This window comes from Xenopus tropicalis, chromosome 3 (assembly GCF_000004195.4).
Source record: "Xenopus tropicalis strain Nigerian chromosome 3, UCB_Xtro_10.0, whole genome shotgun sequence".
Taxonomy (NCBI): domain Eukaryota; kingdom Metazoa; phylum Chordata; class Amphibia; order Anura; family Pipidae; genus Xenopus; species Xenopus tropicalis.
In genome coordinates this window covers 100,758,651-100,777,606 of record NC_030679.2, presented here as the reverse complement: position 1 = coordinate 100,777,606, position 18,956 = coordinate 100,758,651, and the positions used below count along the sequence as shown (strand labels likewise).

Genomic DNA, 18,956 nt, shown 5'->3' with positions numbered 1-18,956 from the left:
CTGCAAGTGTTTTACTCACTTTTTGGATAGGGTTGTAACTAATATCTTTATGTGGTATGCTATAGTGTTGAATTTTTGTTAGCTATAGCTTCTCGGATTTCAAGTATTCTCTATGTTAGTTTAATAGGTAAACTGTCCATTTATCCTTACACCACTTTTTTGCCAAATAGTGGTCGGGCATGGCTGACTTGGTTTGGAGGAGCATAGTCAGCAGCTTTAATTGGTGCATATATGGCCAACACTTGTGAATTACTGAATCCTACATGCAGACCCATGATAGGGCAGTGGCACAAGCTAATTGATCCTTGTACTCGTACTTGACTACTGCTTTGGATCCATCCTTTGTGAAAGTCCCTCATTTGGGCATTTTGAAGTCATTCACTGAGATTTGTGCTTTGGACTTTGTATTCCATTACTTTAGTTTAGCATTGTCTTTACTGCATTTTTAGCTAGGGGTTAGCAATAGGGACAGTGTTTAAACTTAAAAACTATGCGATAATGGAGAGGTGAGGGGGGTCTTGGCAGTGATAGTTAAGGGGGCTTTTAGCGCCCTGGGGTATAGTTCTCCTTTAATATTCTTAACATTGTGCTCTGTACTCAGTGTCCTTAAAGGGCACAGGGCTCAGTCACAATGCCCCACGCAGTGTGCAAAGTGCCAAAGTGTTGATCCATTGCATTCAGGATATTAGTAATTTTCTTGGCACAGCTTTATTCCTTACCTAGTAGGCTAACCCACCAGTTCTGCAGTGTTTCGGCTGTACCCCTAGCCTTTGTAGATTGCATCTCCATGTTTTTAAACAGATATCACCTCCGGGCAGTCATCTGCCCATAATCCCAGACAAAAGACGGAAATTATTTTAACTTATAAACTTTAATATTTGATTTATTGTAAAACATTTTGTTTAATAAAAATATTTCTCCAGTATCACAAATATGACAACAATATGGCATTTAGGTTTTTTTTTCAGGTTACCTAAGACCATTTGGTAATGGCAACTAATTTAATGTCACTGAAAGATTTATCTGACAAAAAATGAGAGTAGGAAAAAACATTGCATGGCACTGATTTAGAAACCTTACATTTGGTTATACCTAAATCCTGAATTTGTGAAGCCTGTTTCTTAGGTTGAAAGGACAAAAAGGGTACCTGAATTTGGACAGCAAACAGCATGGCTGGCTATTGAACAGAATGCTATAACAATGCAGGCAAGTGTAGCAGTAACAGGCAAAAATGCACTAATTTCTAGCAAGGATCTATAAGCATATTATTTAATTAAGCTAAGCCAAATATTTAATTAGTAGTAACATAGATGAGCTTTTGTTTTATTAGCAATAGCAGTATACACTTTGGTTTGCTCTTTGAATGCATATTTCATATCAAGGAAAGTTGTAACTATAAAAGATAGCGTTTCCATGTGAAAGTACTTTTTGTAACATTCATTATTGTGCTCACACAAAACATAGGATATTGCCTGTGAACAAAAACTAGAAGCATTTTGGGGACTGGTATGTTAGGGTCCAGTTCTTTTTTTTTTTTTTTTAAAGAAGATTTTGTATTTTCTTTGCAATGGTTGCCCAATATGCACTGGGGATTGCTACTGTTATGAGCATCCATATATTCAAACGCAATTGCTGTAGCAGACTGTTACTGTAGCTCTCACAATAATGTCCTGCCATATTTTGCAGTAGCTTTAAAGCACCCCACTTCACACTTCTATTTATTTAGGCACTTCAACTACATAGAGACCCAGACAGCTCCCCTCCAGCCCAATAAATAATGACAGTCTATGGCATCTTACAGCAGCCTCTCTCGCATTTGCCAGAATCCACAGATATAAGTGATTAGATTTTTTCAACCATCTGCAAGTTGAACAATTAAAACAAACATCTGATTGGTTGCCATAGGTTATTGCCCAGGTGCAAATTTGCCCAGTGTTTATAAATGACCCCCAGTAACCTGACTGCATGATGTGCAATAAGCAAGCTAGATCCAAAGAATCCAAACAGAAAACAAAGGACAAGAAAAGTTCTATATTTGCTTCCCATGCTGGTTTTCCAGGAATGGGCTAGTTTCAACTGCATGGAAATAGGGAACAGATTTATGAATTTCAAAGGTTTTGTGAGATACAACATGAAAATATTTTTTTCATGCAGTTGAATTTAAGCAGATGTTGAGAATTGTGGCTACATACATTCAAACCTCCGACTAGGGAGACTAATGAAATATGGCTTAGGTAGGCTGCTTGGACTGCAGTACAGCCCCACAAAATGTCCAGTTTAAAGGTGAATACTGGGATGCATGCAACTGTTAGGCAAGGGGTACTAAGGATATCAGTTTGGCTTTCCATTAGCAGATGGGTGCCAATATATCTGCCAATAAATAACTATATTGGGCTTTGTTATGAGATCGGCTCTACAATGACCCCTTGTAATGTGACATACCTCATCAGTTATATGATACAACTGTGGGCTGAATAGCAAACACTTATATCTCCATTTTTGGGATGCTGATGATATCCAACATATTGCATCCATTTATCTTTGTATAAACAAAAAGAACATAAAATGTCTTGAAATTAACACATATGTACAAATGGAACATATTGAAATCCCCTCTCTCTTTTTTTTACTGAAGTGGATAAAAATATTTACCCAAAAGAAATATGAATAATGAAGAATGTATATACCTATTTGTATGTTCCTAAAGCACTTCAATATGTGTTAGGATATTTACCATGCCTCCATGCTTTCTATTACTTACTCTGTGTTATTACCATTTGCTGGAAACCATATTAATAAATTTAAACTGAAGATCTAAAATGACAGCGCTCTTTGCTTAAATAAACCATATTTATACAACATTGTGACATATATTAAATATTTGTTTATATACCTTCTAGGCAGTATTTGGTTTTATCTAGTATACTAATAATCAAATGGAACAGAAACCCCACAACACCCACGTCACACCAACAGGACAGTAAAAGACAACAATGTACTTGTATTGTATATAAACTAGGCACTTTTCAAGAAGTAAAAAGAACATTTCCAACCCAGATTTGGAATTTGGCACCTCCCAACAGAGATCTTGTGTAGCAAGTCTCACCAGGACCAGTGTGGAACTGGGTCTATCCAAAAGGGTCCCAAAAAGTACACGTGGCACATACAATTTCATCGCTTAGCACCAGCCCTGATGAAATTTTGCTGACAAGTTTTCTGCCCTAAGTTCCTGTTGAAACATAAAAAATAGTATATATATATATAATTGCAAAAACAGATTATATGTAAGTGATTCATTATAAGAGTAGCACAAATACATAGGGTACATGGGTTGGAACACATTTCATATTAGATTATACAAGATTTAAGAGCATCCTCTATAGAAAATAAGAGTTTAATATTGTACTATAAGATTACTTCTGGAGAAAGGCAGAAAATACTGTTATGCAACATTGTAAGACGAAAGGCTGTATATATAAAATTCTAATATAGCCAAAAGACTGTGACCAATGTTCATTGGCTTAGAAAGTGTCCTTGCATGAGCTCATAGATGATGAGAATCCTTCTGCTGAGGAAGTGTCATTTGGTACTTAGCTGATACATGTGCGGCACAGGCACAGCAAACATTTTGTGCAATTATTCAAATATATATTTTTTTACATTTTTTTAAAAATGGGGGAGGAAGTAGGGCCATTTTTTCAAAATAAGGTTTGGTCTCAGCAGCCACATTTGCCCTTGTCTTTTTCCTCAGTTAACTGCTCTGTAGAGCTGTGGCCATTGGATTGTACCACCCCTTGAGGTATCCAAGACTTGTCCACACACCGTTCCATTCGCTTCATAATAAGGTCTAGTAGGGTCTCCACTGCTTTATTCACATTAGTTCCGATTGCAGCGCTGGTTTCGAAATAGGGGATTCTGGGAATACAAAGACATACAAATATTGTCAGTGATTTCATCTCCACGGCACACATGGATCAAGCAGTTAGAGATCTGTCAGCTATCTATACATTTCCCAATACATCTGATCTACTGGGATAGTTGTCTGAAACCGTGCACTGCTGGGGTGGCCTCATGAGTAATTTAAAATCACTGATATACTTGTACAGCATAATAAAAAACAATATTTTAGGAAAAATACAATTCATTTATATGCATTATCTGCACTTTCTGGTTAACTAAACCAATCTATGTGCTTTTCTTGGGTTAAGTGTAAAAAAGTGTAAAAAGAGAAAATGTAATCTTTTTGATGCTTCTTAAACCTGTTTGTTGTTTTTTTTTTTTAACTATCCTTCCTTCCTTTTACCTACAGATGGAGGATAAAGCAGAAGATGCATAAAGAAACCTTTAGTAAGCATTTTCTTGAATACAGTGCAGTTTTGTAGGCTGGAAGAAACTATAAACCTCAACACTGCACAGGCCATTTTATTATGCGGTGAAAAAAATGGCAACAAAATTCACAAAACAAAAAATCACCAGGCTTTGCTGCGTAAAATATTGTAAGCATGGTTTGTGCTATATTTACCTTACTTCCCTTGTGGCAGCAGTCAAACTTAGATAAACTGTCATAGGGTTTTGTTATTTGTAGTGCTGTGTGGTTGACATCAGCACTGTAATAATCTTTTTCACTCACCATTTTCTTTCCTACTCTCTCCAACTATATATTTTTTGCTAGCTCTTTGTAGGTCATGGCAGCAATATCTGCAGTATGGGCACTATCAGGTAAAGTACCTGATATTGTTTAAAGGGGATCTAATAGAAAATTAATGTACACTTACTAAGAATGCTCCTCTATTTTTGCTTGTTTCTAAAATATTAGAAAGTATAAGGTCAGGCTTTCAGCTCAGCATCTGTTCAGAATTGTTGCATCAGCAACTATGCACTGCTTGCATTGTCACAGGGTCACTAACACTGGTAGGGAGCTGCTGACAGGCCCAGATTTGTGGGCAGGCCTAGGGCAGCAAAGATCAGGGGTCGGCATGCCGCCCACTGGCCGCAGGCCCAGTCTTCAGTGGAAGAGATCTCATTAGAACAGAGCCAGCTGGAGGAAGCTGCCAGCAGTCAATGGAAGAGGGGATGAGCTCCGCTGGGGGAGGGGTGTGAGTGGCATGGGGTGGGGGGCATAGGGGGCACAAAAACTGTAAATCTGGCCCTGGCTGTTGAGTCAAAAGCCTGGTATTGGCAGTCTAAAACTGCACTGCAAATAACTAATAAACCACTAACTGTAGAAAATGTATGTAAATTGCAAAAGTGCTCAGGGGAGCACTTTGAGTAATTCCAGATTTGAACTCAAGATGGCACCAAGTCTGTACTTCTACTAAGTGATTCCATCAAACAGCTATAAATACAGCTATGCTATAAATTTGTCACTAATTTAGGACGAGCAGCTAAATATTCCTGCAACTAATGCACCAACTGTAATAGTTGCTTTTTAGCAGACTTTAGTAAAGCTTTGTGGAGTTTGTTTAGTAAAGGTGGGTGAATGCTCAGCAGAAGTTCAAGCTGCTGTTAAGTGTTAATAACAACTGTATCAAACTGGAGCAGATTACTGAGCTTCTTTTGGGAAATGCAATAAGGCAGTAACTGAACTAATTTTATAACCGTGTTCAAAAATAAAATAAAATAGGAACCAGCTGAAAAAAAAAAAAATTATTTTTCATGTACTATTTAAAAAAAGTGATGATCAACCACTCCTTTAATAAAATGTCCTACTTTTCTTTCAGTGGTCTCCACTTTTACTTTTAACTGCTCAAAGTGCAGCACTCATTTATGAATAGATTCACTCTGTCACCCATCAAACATTCTCCTAATTACATTCACAGTGTATCTTCTTTAACCCTAGATAAATCATATATGTTGGCATCTTATGCATATAAGCTTTGTACTTAAAGACGTTACCTATATGAAAGTACAAGCAGGCAAACACATTTTAGTTAAATTGTCTGGTTATACTCAGTCTGGGCAGGCAAGCTATGGGTCACAGTCTGAACAATATGTGGAAGGAAACTACTCACCCATATTTCTCTGCAAATTCCTTGGCTTCTTCTTCTTTAACTGCTCTCTGTTCATCCAGGTCACATTTATTTCCACACAGTACAATATCTGGATTTTCACAATATGCGTGGACTTGTAGCTGGCCTATAAAAACAGTAATGAGAGATAACAGTTTATCCGATATGCAGCAATGGAAAGGGAAAGAATGTCTGAATTGTGGCCCTGTAGCAGCTGCTAAACCTAAACTACCACCATATTCCAACAATAAAAGGGGTACTGGGAAGGTTAATAACTATTAGAGGTTCTTGAACCAGGTATGCCTGAATCACAGCAACTGGACTCTGACCAACAAAAAATACTTTAGTACGTGATGAAGTCTGTTTATCTAGATTAGAATATATACTTACTAACATCCATACAAACACTATTGTAATTCTGAGGAAGTCAGATGTACTTTTGATTAAAGTAGTTTTCCTGAGCAACGGTCTGCCGTTTTAAAGTAAGACCTCCTATTTTTCTCTGGTTCTACTCATGATCATCCCTGCTCCTTCCTCATAAGACTTCTTAGAAGAATAGTTGAGTGTAAAAATGAAACTGGGTAAAATAGATAGACTGAGCAAAATAAAAAATATTTGTAATATAGTTAGGCAAAAATGTAATTGGCTGGAGTGAGCAAATATTTAACATAATAGCCAGAAATCTACTTCCTGCTTTCAGCTCTCTAACCTCTTAGTTAGTCAGTGACTTTAGGGGGGCCACATGGGACATAACTGTTCAGTATGTGAGCACGCAGGTCAGATTCAAATGCAAACTAACTTGACAGTTATGTCCCATATGCCCCCCCCCCCTCAACTAACTGATTGGTTACTGGCTGCTAATAACTTAGAGAGCTGTAAAACAGGAAGTAGTGTTATGGCCATTATGTTAGACATCTGTTCACTCTGGCCTTTATGGATTACAGTTTTGCTTAACTATATTAAAAACATTGTTTATTTTGGGCAGTCTATCTATTTTGCCCATTTTCATTTTTACTCTGAACTATTCCTTTAAAAAAATATATTGTTTATTTGCCACTTACTATAAATTATACCTTATACAGCCTCAAATAATTGAAGGGGTAATATACCCCCTTGTTCAACATTAGTGCAATGAATAGGGCTGGTCAGTGGTGTAATTTTAAATGGATTCTGTCATGATTTTCATGGTGTACTTATTTCTAAGTTACACTGTTCACATAGCAAATAATTCACTCGACCATTTAAAATGTTATTCTTGAACCAAATGTATTTTTATTTAAGTTGTAATATTGGTGTGTAGGCACCATCTCAGTGCATTGTGCCTGAGTCTGAGCTTTCAGAAAGAGCCAGCACTTCACAAAGCAACTGATTTCAGATAAGCTGTTGTTTCTCCTATTCAATGTAACTTGAGGTCTTTGTTACTTTTAGCTAAAAACTTAACAAAAATTATTTAGCAATTAAAAAAACAGGCAAAATGTATGTTCAGCACAAGCCCTAGTTATTGCACTCATGTTGAACAACGGAGTAGATAGCTCCTTTAGCATTTTCTGAAATCTTTCAGTGGACGCTGTGAGTTTGTATTACAGGTGTGAGATCCATTCTTCAAAAAGTTCTATTATGCATGTATAGGAATGCTATTTCCCCACAGTGCTCTATTTAAACATTTAGCTTTTACATTTTTTGTTTTTTTGTCTATAATGACACAGTAATAACTATAATAAGATATCATAAATCTATTTTGATGGCAAAACCATGTTCTGTTTTTTTTTTTAATGTTTTATAGACTTAAGGTATGGTGCCTAAAAGAAAGATCCCTTAACTAGAAAAATGCAGGTCCCTGGCATTCCAGATAATACATCCCATACCTCTCTTAACAGATAAGGGCATTTAAAACTTCTGCTCTTTATAAATGCCTTCTTTATAAACACATTTTAAAAACACGTGGTAAAATTAATACTAATGGGTAGGTACAATTTTTATTGTCCCTGTGCTGTTACCCTTAGGGCAGTGACAGACGGGGTGACTAATCTCCCGGTAATGCCAGCCCACCGGCAAGAATGTACATCACTGGTGGGATGGCATATGCGTCACTACGATTTCCCGAAGTCGCCCGAAGTTTCCTCTCAATGCAACTTCTTTATTCTTTATTTATAATAAGGTTACTAGATTACATGTCAAATCTGGGACACTTAAAATTTAGCTACAAAGGCTGTACTGATTGCATTTAAATGGAATATAGTAATTGCAATCATGATAGCTGAATTTTCTAGGTGTGTCTAGGATTTTTCATATCATCTCCTAACCTTACACAAAACAAAGTGGTATCATTATATAAAATTGTTTTTATATTAGGGTAAATGTGAATACGTTAAGCAAAATGTATTGTGAAGCATTATATAAAGATATTTATTTTCTTAAGAAATTATTACAATTGTTCTAGAACTCTGAGTGTGCACTATTAGGTGCAAATTACCCAGGACCATGCAGTAGGATATTTGCCTTAGACCCAAGCATATTCTATGCAGTCAAATGTACTGAATGTTAACAGTGACAACTAAACTTCTCAATCATAAGAGGAAATGTGTGTAATGCTGCATACTTTAGTGGCAGGAAACAATGCAGATTATATATTTAGTATAGTGTTAATACGTCTGAAGGAGAGAAGAGGAATACATACTCATCCAGTTCCTGACATTGAGGAAGCTTTGTTCATTTGTGAGATCAAAAAGCAAAAGGAAACCCATTGCATCTCTGAAAAATGCAGTTGTCAAACTGCGGAACCTGCAAAGCAAGCAGAACAAGAGAAAGTGATGACTAGAGTACATAGAGTAGAAGCACTTGAAGGCATCTGCAAATCTTACAAATACTTGGAAACAATGTTGAATAGCTGGTTTTTCAAGTAATGTGAAATCCCTGTTAGTGCTGAACTGTGACTCCTGCTCTATAGTGTTATGTGAGCAGCAACCCCACCCCACACTAATGTCAAGAAGAATAAGAAATTCTACCCTTACTATATAACAATGGAGAAAATGCTCCACCACAATAAATAAAGGTAGTTACAATGTTACCCTCATGGAAACATCAATCAAATTGCTCCACTGTGCATACTATGTGCTCGCAAAGCTAAATAAAATCCTTCCATCTCCTACACGCAGAAATACAAGTAAACCCACAAATGTGCCTTGGACATACATTAACAGGATACAATAACTCTGCACAGAAACTGATCCAACATATGGATGGCCGACAGGATACATATTGCAGCTAACTGGAAAAAGACCACTCTTTCCTATGCAAAAGTGCTACAAAAATAAACTATATGAAAATAAACTAACAAATAAAGACTCAGGTAGATGATACTATGGAACTGTTTGACAAAACTTGGGATATTAGGAATCTCTTCCAAGCAGGTCTGATGTAACACTAGGTCCTCCATGGGGGGGGAAACATTATTAAAACTGTAATTGTACCTAATGAGTGTCAAAGTATTAAGTAAAAGCCTCAAGAGCATTTTTTTTCCTTAAATTTAGAGCTTTATCCTTACCCCAAACCCAGTTGTCTATGTTTGTCCCCTTCCCTAACCTCTTTCAAACCTTAATTTTACATTGAGGATGTTACAACTTTAATTGCAATGTAAATTAAAACCAATAAAAATAAAGTGAACAAAAAAAAGAAAGTATATTATTGTGGTAGAATGGGCTGTACTGCCTAGGCTCTTCTATTTTAACAGGGACTGAAATTAGGAATCAGTGGAACTGACCAGACTTTATAACAAAAATAGCTCCTCTTATAAAAATGGGTTCAAAGTTTGATCAAGGTGTTGCTGCTGGGAGCCACCTCTTGGTGCTTATTTTCGTAAAGTAAACTCATTGCTTAGCCACAATTAATGCTATATAAAACACATACAGTGCTAAAATATTTTATATTTAGTACATATTGCCAGGGAAGCTTTTGACTGGGTTCTGTGTATCTTCATTTGGATCAACTGGAAGCAAAATGATTTTATTTGGGAAAGGCAAAACTTCATGGATGTCCCTCTTTTATCAGCCTCAGCTGCAATGGATATTACTATGTACTGTATGTAAATTCATATACCTTGTATTTGTAGTTGTTTTTTGTACACTCAGATATTGGGGTATTAAAACTCACTAAAATGCAGACTTTGATACAAATTAAAAAATAAGGACAGGGAAATGGAAACAGGTGTGAACTGAGATTTAAAATAGGCCCTGGCATTTCAAGGCCAAACCGCCCCACACAGGCCCACTAAATAGGAACTGTTGCATACAGCAGCCCCTCTGGCATTTGCCAGAATTCACAGACTGCCATTTCAGGCATGCCGGAATGATGTGAAAGAGCTCCTTTCTGAGCCGCAGATAGCCACACACCGTCCATGCATCTGTGGATACTGGGCATCTGTATATTTATAATATATTACACTAAATATAACATAAGAGCTGTTGTTTGGATAAGTTAGCAGCTGTTTCTTTTTTGCTTTCCAATTCAGGTTGGCAGCCAAGTATCTCTTAAATAGCAAGCCCAACAGAGATGATCAATAACTGCCCCAGTAATGAATCACCACAACACACTTATCTTTTCTAATGCAATTTCATAGATCAATATTTCTTCGCTGTAAGAAATTCCTAATTAAGCTGCTTATTATAGCACCAAAATGATATAAGAAAGGGAAAACCTGTATAATTTAATGTTTATGCTGAGTTGAGCAAAATTGTTCTTCTAGCATCTGTCCAGAAATGGATAATTTTATATTAGAACACTGTGCTTTTTACTGTAAACTGCAAATGCAACCCAAAGCATAATGATTCTTTCATCTGAGGCAACCACACCCTTTTTGTTTATCTCAATTATCAACCTTAACATAGATGTGTGGATACAAGTCTTCTTAGAGGCTTATTAAGTAAGAATAGGATTTCATCTAATCTAGGTTGGGGAGTGTTATTCCAGACTCACCCAGGTGACCAAGCCCATTGTTAAACATTACATTGCCAAAATTTCTGGACACAGAATATATGTAATGTTAGTATACATGATTTTTGTCCTACACCTAATTTTTGGCAGGCAATTCATCACCCAAAATGCCCCTTCTGCCTCCTATTCCCTTAAATAGACAACACCTTACAGAACTAGCAACAAAAAAACAAAACGGCAGCATCATGCACAGCTACACTGTAATCACTGACAGTGATCATTGTATTTATTTATAAAGCACCATAAGTGTACCCAAGTGCTTTACAAGGTGTAAACACAAACAGGGGTGACAATAAATACTATACAAGTGGACAATAAGTGCTAGGAGCAAAGAGTAGAAGAGATATACTGACTGAATTCTCTGCTGATATTATGGGAAAAGTAATAGAAGTTGAAAAATTTGCACCAGGTACAGTAACTTATAGCAACCAATTAAATGTTTGCTTGAGTGATCAGTAAATACTACTTGTTAAGTGGTTGCTATCGGTTACCAGACCTGGCCAAAACGCCCCAATTAAATCTATAGAAAAGACATGTACAGTAAAATCAATAGGTTGACTAAAAAAGCAGTCTGTTAATCAGATTTTGAAAGGAAGGCAGTGTATTACCTTTCCTGCCCAGCAGTGTCCCAGAGCTGTAGGTGAACTCTTTGCCCTCTGCCAGAAATTCCATCTGGCCCATTTGATCGATATACCTGTGTGGGAAAAGGCATTAACTATTGTATTCTAGTACAGCATACTGGAACTTTAATCAATATGAATTATGGGCTGTAAGATACTATGGTCTTGGTAGTGCTTAGTAACTTATACTCCTCATAAATTCAATGTGGCTTTAATGAATACAACTTGTGCTGGTAATACCTATGCTGATCAGTGGAATTTTAAAAAAATGGTAGTGTGCGTACAAAATATCCATAAAGACCACAAAAAAGTTAAAACCCTTTAAGTTATTATCATCTCTCTACAGCCTTGCATGTTTCATATCCAACAGGGCACTTAATCATGCTCCCTAGCTAATAAAAAGGGTGGATTGCCATGTGCTCCTCCTGAATGGCAGGTGGGAGTGCTGAGGGTCAAGGGTCAAGTATAACTTGGCATCATTATTTTAAATTCTCATGTTCATTAAAGTTTCTGTTTATATTTAAGAACCACTGGCATCCAATTAAATTTATTCAACCAGAGAGATATAGTTCAAGTATGTGATCTTTCCTTCACCAAGGAAGGGAGTGCCAGAGTTGCATGCAATATCTGCCGGTAGTTGCCCCACAACCAGTTGGGTTTGAGGTAGGTAAAAGTCATTTAGGGGTACATTTATCATGCTGTGTAAAAAGTGGAGTAAAACATCACCGGTGATGTTGTTCATAGCAGCCAATCAGATGCTTTGCTTTGGTTTTCTAACTGTTGAAATCTAATTGCTGATTGGTTGCCCTGGGCAACATCACCGGTAATGTTTCACTCCACTTTTTACACAGCCTGATAAATATACCCCTTAGTGTCTTCTGTCCAGCATACAGCAGAGTGCAGCACTGCATTTACCAATATCACTCCACTGAAATATGGAAAGAAATAGGAATGAGAGAGAAACATACATTACATTGATATATCTTACCACTCTTTTTTCCCGGAAGTCAATGCCCACAGTTGTGATAAACTTGGAATTAAATTTTGCATCTGTATATTGATAAAGGAAACTGGTTTTTCCAACTCCAGAATCTCCCAGTGCTAAAAACTTGATGAGGTAATCATAATCCCCATCCGACATTTTGAAATTTGGCTGATGACCTAAAAAAAATATATACAAAATAAGTATACAATAAGTATACTGCAGTGGTTCAGTAAGTGAGGGCACTAACAAAGTTGCTTAATGCCCTTGTGTGCCTTACACACCAAGACTATAAATTACCATACAATGCTGTATTTAAATAGTACAATTCTATTCCCCCAACCCCCGAAGATGGTCGCAGTAAGGGCACTAAGTATGTTATAGTGCTCATTTTACAATGGAGGGAAAACTCCCAACCAATATTGATCTTCCTGCATTCTCAGAGTCCTGCACATTTAATTGAACCAGGCACCACATGTCATGGCTATTAAAAAGATTTATATTTATCAGCTTACTGAAAAACAGTTGTGTATTGGTCCCTTGTGTGATTCTTTACAGACATAAAATTCAGGTTTTGTAATATTTCCTTTCTCTCAATACTGAACCTCTGCATGTTACACTACTCAAGCCGTATTGGGCATGTTCGTTTCAAAGAAAAGGAAGAATGGCATATTTACCAAGAATTATTTTGTAAGGGTAAATATTGGTTAGTAGATTGCAGCAACATGTTTCAGACTATGTAGGTTACAAAAACAAAGTACCACGCAACTAGACAAACTAGTTATACAAGCCCACAAGTTACTGCTTTTTCGGTGCCAGGGGACAGCATACAAATGAGAAGATATTTAAGAGTTGTGTTAAAAATGTACTCCACAATTATGCCTATTTCTATTTGTATATAGGTGCATACATTTGTGCCACTATTTCTGCCACTGAGAACCTATTGTAGAGCGGAAAAATATATTTGTCAATTTGTGCATAGGGCTGCACAATACACAGAGACAAGCTATTATGCATTGGGAGAAATAATCTCAGCTATTTAAAAATGACTAGCTGAACCTGCTGACAAAACAGGACAGAATTTACGAAGCATAGAAGAGTTAATAGCTAACTTAGAGTCACAAAACAAGTTAAACAACAACTAACAGTAGCCATAGACCTGGCAATTGATGAATATCTGTGAAACTCCAAATTTGTTACATAAGAATGGAATTAGACAAGCAGAAGAAAACTCAAGATGGTTTCTCCATACAGACCTACTAACACATTTTGAATGCATTGCTAATTTGTTGCCAGATATCAGTTTACTGCAGAGAAGCGTATATGAAAAATACTATTCTCAATATTACATTTGAAACATTTATACAAATAATCTTGCTCTGCCAAGCTCCTCCCTTCGAACAATACCAGACTGACTGTGACAACATGTGCTTTAAATGAAATATGCCCCACTAATATGAATGGGAACTCTTTGCAGGATTGTAGGGGCATTAAAACTACCACTATAATCGCAGACAGGACCATCATAATCAAATCATTGTCTGTGCCACCAGCCTAAAAATGTTACAGTATGGCAGTGTAACAATCAATGGATTAAAGACTGTCCCACCAACACCCCTCTAATTAAAGTGTATTTAAACCACACATTTACAAATTCTACCTGGAATAATTAAGGACATTCCATATGAAACATGTCAGGTCAACAAAGTTCCCACAAAAGGCCAGATACAGTTATTTTGTTATGGCAAATTCATAATAATAATATACAAGTATTAATATTTCTTAGTTATTGGCGATCAATAATCAAGAGAGGAGTGATCCTGTTGTAGGACATCAACATACAACTCATACTACAAAGATCCTTGGTGACAGATGTGTGACTAGAGTAAGTAGACAGGTTAAATGCCTTTGTGGTGTACAGCAGTTGTGACTGGCATGACATTTATACACAACAGTAGTTGACTGCATATTAATATAGGATAGGAAAACCATCTTGCTTTACAAAAAAATTCTTTCCTCAACAGGCAAAATTAAGTGATTGCATCATTACACAAGCTACAGTGCCCCAAGTTAAGTAAGGAGAAAATATGAGCAATAAGTATATCATTTGTGAAATACTCATGGGTTAGGACAGCGGTTCTTAACCTGTAGGTCGGGACCCCTTTGGGGGTCGAACGACCCTTTCACAGGGGGGCCTAAGACCATCGGAAAACACATATTTCCGATGGTTTTAGGAATAATTTTATGGTTGGGGATCACCACAACATGAGGAACTGTATTAAAGGGTCGCGGCATTAGGAAGGTTGATAACCACTGGGTTAGGAGGTAGAAAGAGTCCGCTTCACTGAGTGGTATGTTCCTCACTACCATGATTACTGTTTCACCCTGACACACCCACTGTATTTACCATTTCACATTTATGTGCATGTGTGCAATTCTGTAAAATAAAGGATCTAATGTCTCTTTTGCCTAATGGCATTTTAACTTGTTACCCGACACCAGCCAGAGATATAAAATGTCATCTCAATGCCTAATCTACAGGGGAACCTGTCACCCTAAGAAATAATTCCAAATTTTTTTCTATTGTGCTTGTTAAGTAAAATAAACTTCACTTGCACTACATAAAGGATAATTATCTTGTTTCCTTAAGTCCTGGAATTACACAATCACAGCAATCAGGCAGGAGATATTTTGTGGGCGCTATTATTAAGGCAAGCTTTGTATCACCCCAAAATCTTGTTTATGTGGTAGAATGGGGGATGCCCATGTACTGGCTACACAATTAGATGCTAAGGAGGGAGAGGGAAAGTGAGTGCTGAATGGAAAGTTAAAGTAATAGTGGCAGGCAGCAATATATGATTGACAGCTGGGATTTTAAAATGCCTTTATAATGGGTTTGGATGTGTTAAAATAAAAATGCATTTGTGTTTCATGTTTAATTTAAAAAGGAATTTCATTATACAGCTTTTTATGTCTGGGTGACAGGTCCACTTTAAAAAAATAAGAAAGCCAATACTGCAGGCCTAATAATATGAGCAATTAAAACTCACAACCAGGCAAAATTAGGCAATCGGAAAGGCAGGTCCATGCCTGCATGTCTGGTAAAGAATGAAAATGTTTTGGGTCCATTCTATTGCTAACTATCCTGAAAATATTTAAACCTATTCAAGTTATTGTAATACAAGGACACCTATGAAATAAAAGCATCAGAATGCAGTGGGTGGTCACACAGAAACTGAGGTAACCAAATCCTTTGTGCCGGCACAAACATGCTGTACACCCTAATGCCAACCACAGAACTCCCCAATATACCCATACCCTTTCATGTATTTCAGCACAGTTTATAAATATCCTCTCCCCACCTCGTCACTTTTTGCAGATTTAAATAATACATTTTAGCTAATCACCCATAAAAGCCACAAATTCTTATATGCTGGAATTTGTTCCACTGACTTCAATGTGATACATCAGGTCTGCAGCAGTGTAAAACAGAAGCAATAATATTGGTTTTATTCTAGCATTAAAGAAAGCACAATCAATTTTAAATATACATATATGCAATAGAGTCATGTTTACAAATGCTTGGTATTCATGTAAGAAATATAAGAACTGTTATATTTAGTTAAGTACCTCTAGATAGATCATGTAAAGCACATGATAAAAGCTACTGTGTTGACAGGGGCACATACCCAGACATATAAACTCACACCTGTCCTTTTGCCCCGCACCCAGTTCGTCACTTTAACAGTTCAGGCACCAGCTCTCTGTGATTTGTACCCAAATTGCTAATACATCCTCAGATAAAAAGCACAGAAACACACCTGAGTATATCACTATATACATCAAAACAGGCAAATTGTGATCATCCTGTGGCCAGGTGCAGAACAGGGTGTGGGCAAAACCGCTGGGTTGGCATCTCTGCATACCAATTATCTTATAGTGTTTGGAGCCAACAGGTAACAGCACTCCGATCAATGCACATTTCCTTTTAAAGAATAAAGCAAACCCTGCAACTGCCCAGTGGGGCACTGACTGATAAGCAGGTTCATGAAAATGTCTTATTCCCAAAGTTTAGGGGGGCCCTAAAATGATTTAGCTATGGGACCCAGTAATTTAGTTTGTATGACAGTATATGCTTAAGATATTTTGTTTTCATGTAACACTGAGTCTTGAAAATTCTTGGTTTCGAGATACTTTTTTCCTTCATGTGAACATAAAGCCTATATCAGCTCTAAATGGTTTCCTCCTTACACAAATACTGAATTTGATCTCCACCCTTAACACAAAAGATAGCAGCTTCAGCTGACCATAAAATGCAGTACCCTGCATGGTATCATTCCTGGCATTTGTAGTGACTCTTGTAACATTCCTACACTATACCTCCATTGTTTTTGTATACTGACAGTCCTTACAAAAGACAACACTTGGAGCATTCAGTCTTGAATAGCTTTTTAACCAGCATTCTATAGAGATGGGTGTGTCTGCATCGGTGTCTCATATTTTTCATTCATTTTAACTCCTTGGCTCTGAGTGAAAGGCTGTTCGAGAACAACCCTAACAAGTGTCAAATAAAGCTTATGCAAAGGGTCGGATGAAGAACATAATTAAATTACACAAATTTAAATGTAAATGCTGTACAACACAGAACACCAACTACAAGCTGTTCCCGCTGATACAAACTATAACTTCAAAATCTCCAGCAAAGCAAATCCAAGCCAGAATCAGCATTAAGAATGTAGATACAGGTATGGGACCTGTTATCCAGAATGCTCGGGACCAGGGGTTTTCCGGATAAGGGATCTTTCCGTAATTTGGATCTCCATAACTTAAGTCTGCTAAAAAACATTCAAATATTGAATAAACCCAATAGGGTTGTTTTGCCCCCAATAAGAATTAATTATATCTTAGTTGAGATTAAGTACAAGGTACAGTTTTATTATTACAGAGAAAAAGGAAATCATTTTTAAAAATTAGAATTATTTGCTTATAATGGAGTCTATGGGAGATGGCCTTTCCGTAATTTGGAACTTTCTGGATAACGGGTTTCTGGATAAGGGATCCCATACCTGTACAACAATTAATGGGATTATTTATGGCATACACTAAAATCAGACATTATAGTACTACACTGGAATCAGTAATTTGCCATTTATCTGGAATACAAATATTTTAAATACTGCTACTAGCACTAATTGCTTGGAAGCCCTGGGGATATTTCCCCACCTGACTTTTTGGATATCCGCCCAGCTGCCATCAGGTGGCACAATTGAATATTGTACAATATAGCAGTAAATACACCAAATAGTTATTTTTGTATTTGATAGGCATGGTATTAATTGAAAAGTAGGGACAGCAACTGAAATTTCTATCACATTTATTTTATACCTTTTCGTAGTGTAAAGTATTTTACATACCTTTATAAATACACCCCAGAACGGTGACAAAGAAGGTTTGGTTAGGAAGGTAAGAGGAGAACCAGGATGCAGCTTGATTACAGATACCAAGGAAGTGAAATATTTGCTTAATAAGTTAATGGTCAACATTATCAAATGCAAATGAAAACTCTAGGTGGAACAGAATAAGAGAACACACCATGTCCTAAAAGTTTAAAGGCCAGTGGCAGAAAAGACATGGGGCAGGTAGTGAGACAGGTGTGTGGCATTTTTCAAGAGTAGGCGTGATGCAGAGCTGTTTAAATGAAGAGTGGAAAATTTTGAAAGAGAGTGAAAAGTCTAATCTATGGAGTACTAAGGACAGCAGCACAGCTTTATGTAAAAAAGGAACCATAGCATCAAAGGGGATCTATGCATATTACATATAAATAGTATAATAATATATACACTTACATATAAAAACATTTACCATAACACAGTATTCCATAAAAATACTCTTAGCAACATAAATTAGGTTTTACTGATAAAAAAAGAGAGCATTTTGCATTATCCCTGCACTAATAATATAACTGAAGATACATAAACCTAAATCAAATGTCTACAGTTTGCTGCAATATACAGTACATATATAGTGGGATTTCTAAAGGTGGAACTTTGTATACATGTGTCGTTCTTCAACCTCATCTACTATGTATCCATGTAAAACGCTCCATCAAACACTGTGCACCACTGCAGTAATGTAAGGTACGTAAACTGGAAAGCAAAGCTAAGAGAAATGGGCAAAACAGCAGTTTGTAAAAGGATGATATGCTTCAGTGCACTGTGCAAACAACTTCTTTCCAGGCCTTGGACTGAACAGGCAAATTAATAACAACTTCCATACGCATCGCCATGAGGATCAAGTCGCAGTGTAAGTATCACCCATACATAAATCCTGTGTATGGAGAATTTCTCTAGAGACCAG

General features: G+C 36.9%; 1 protein-coding gene across 7 annotated transcripts in view; it reads right to left on the bottom strand.

The window, feature by feature from the left end:
* Window positions 1–852: 852 nt before the first annotated feature.
* The window catches only part of rab27a (RAB27A, member RAS oncogene family), a 31,626-nt gene continuing 13,522 nt past the window's right edge, over window positions 853–18,956 (bottom strand). For 3 of the 7 annotated variants that reach the window (XM_012958884.3, XM_031897851.1, XM_012958886.3), the window contains 5 exons: window positions 12,606–12,778; window positions 11,606–11,691; window positions 8,686–8,789; window positions 6,012–6,135; window positions 853–3,915 (listed from right to left, as the gene is read on the bottom strand). In XM_012958884.3, the coding sequence (XP_012814338.1) occupies window positions 3,717–3,915; window positions 6,012–6,135; window positions 8,686–8,789; window positions 11,606–11,691; window positions 12,606–12,758 (666 nt within the window). In that variant the 5' untranslated portion in view covers window positions 12,759–12,778 and the 3' untranslated portion in view covers window positions 853–3,716. 7 annotated transcript variants of the gene reach the window in all.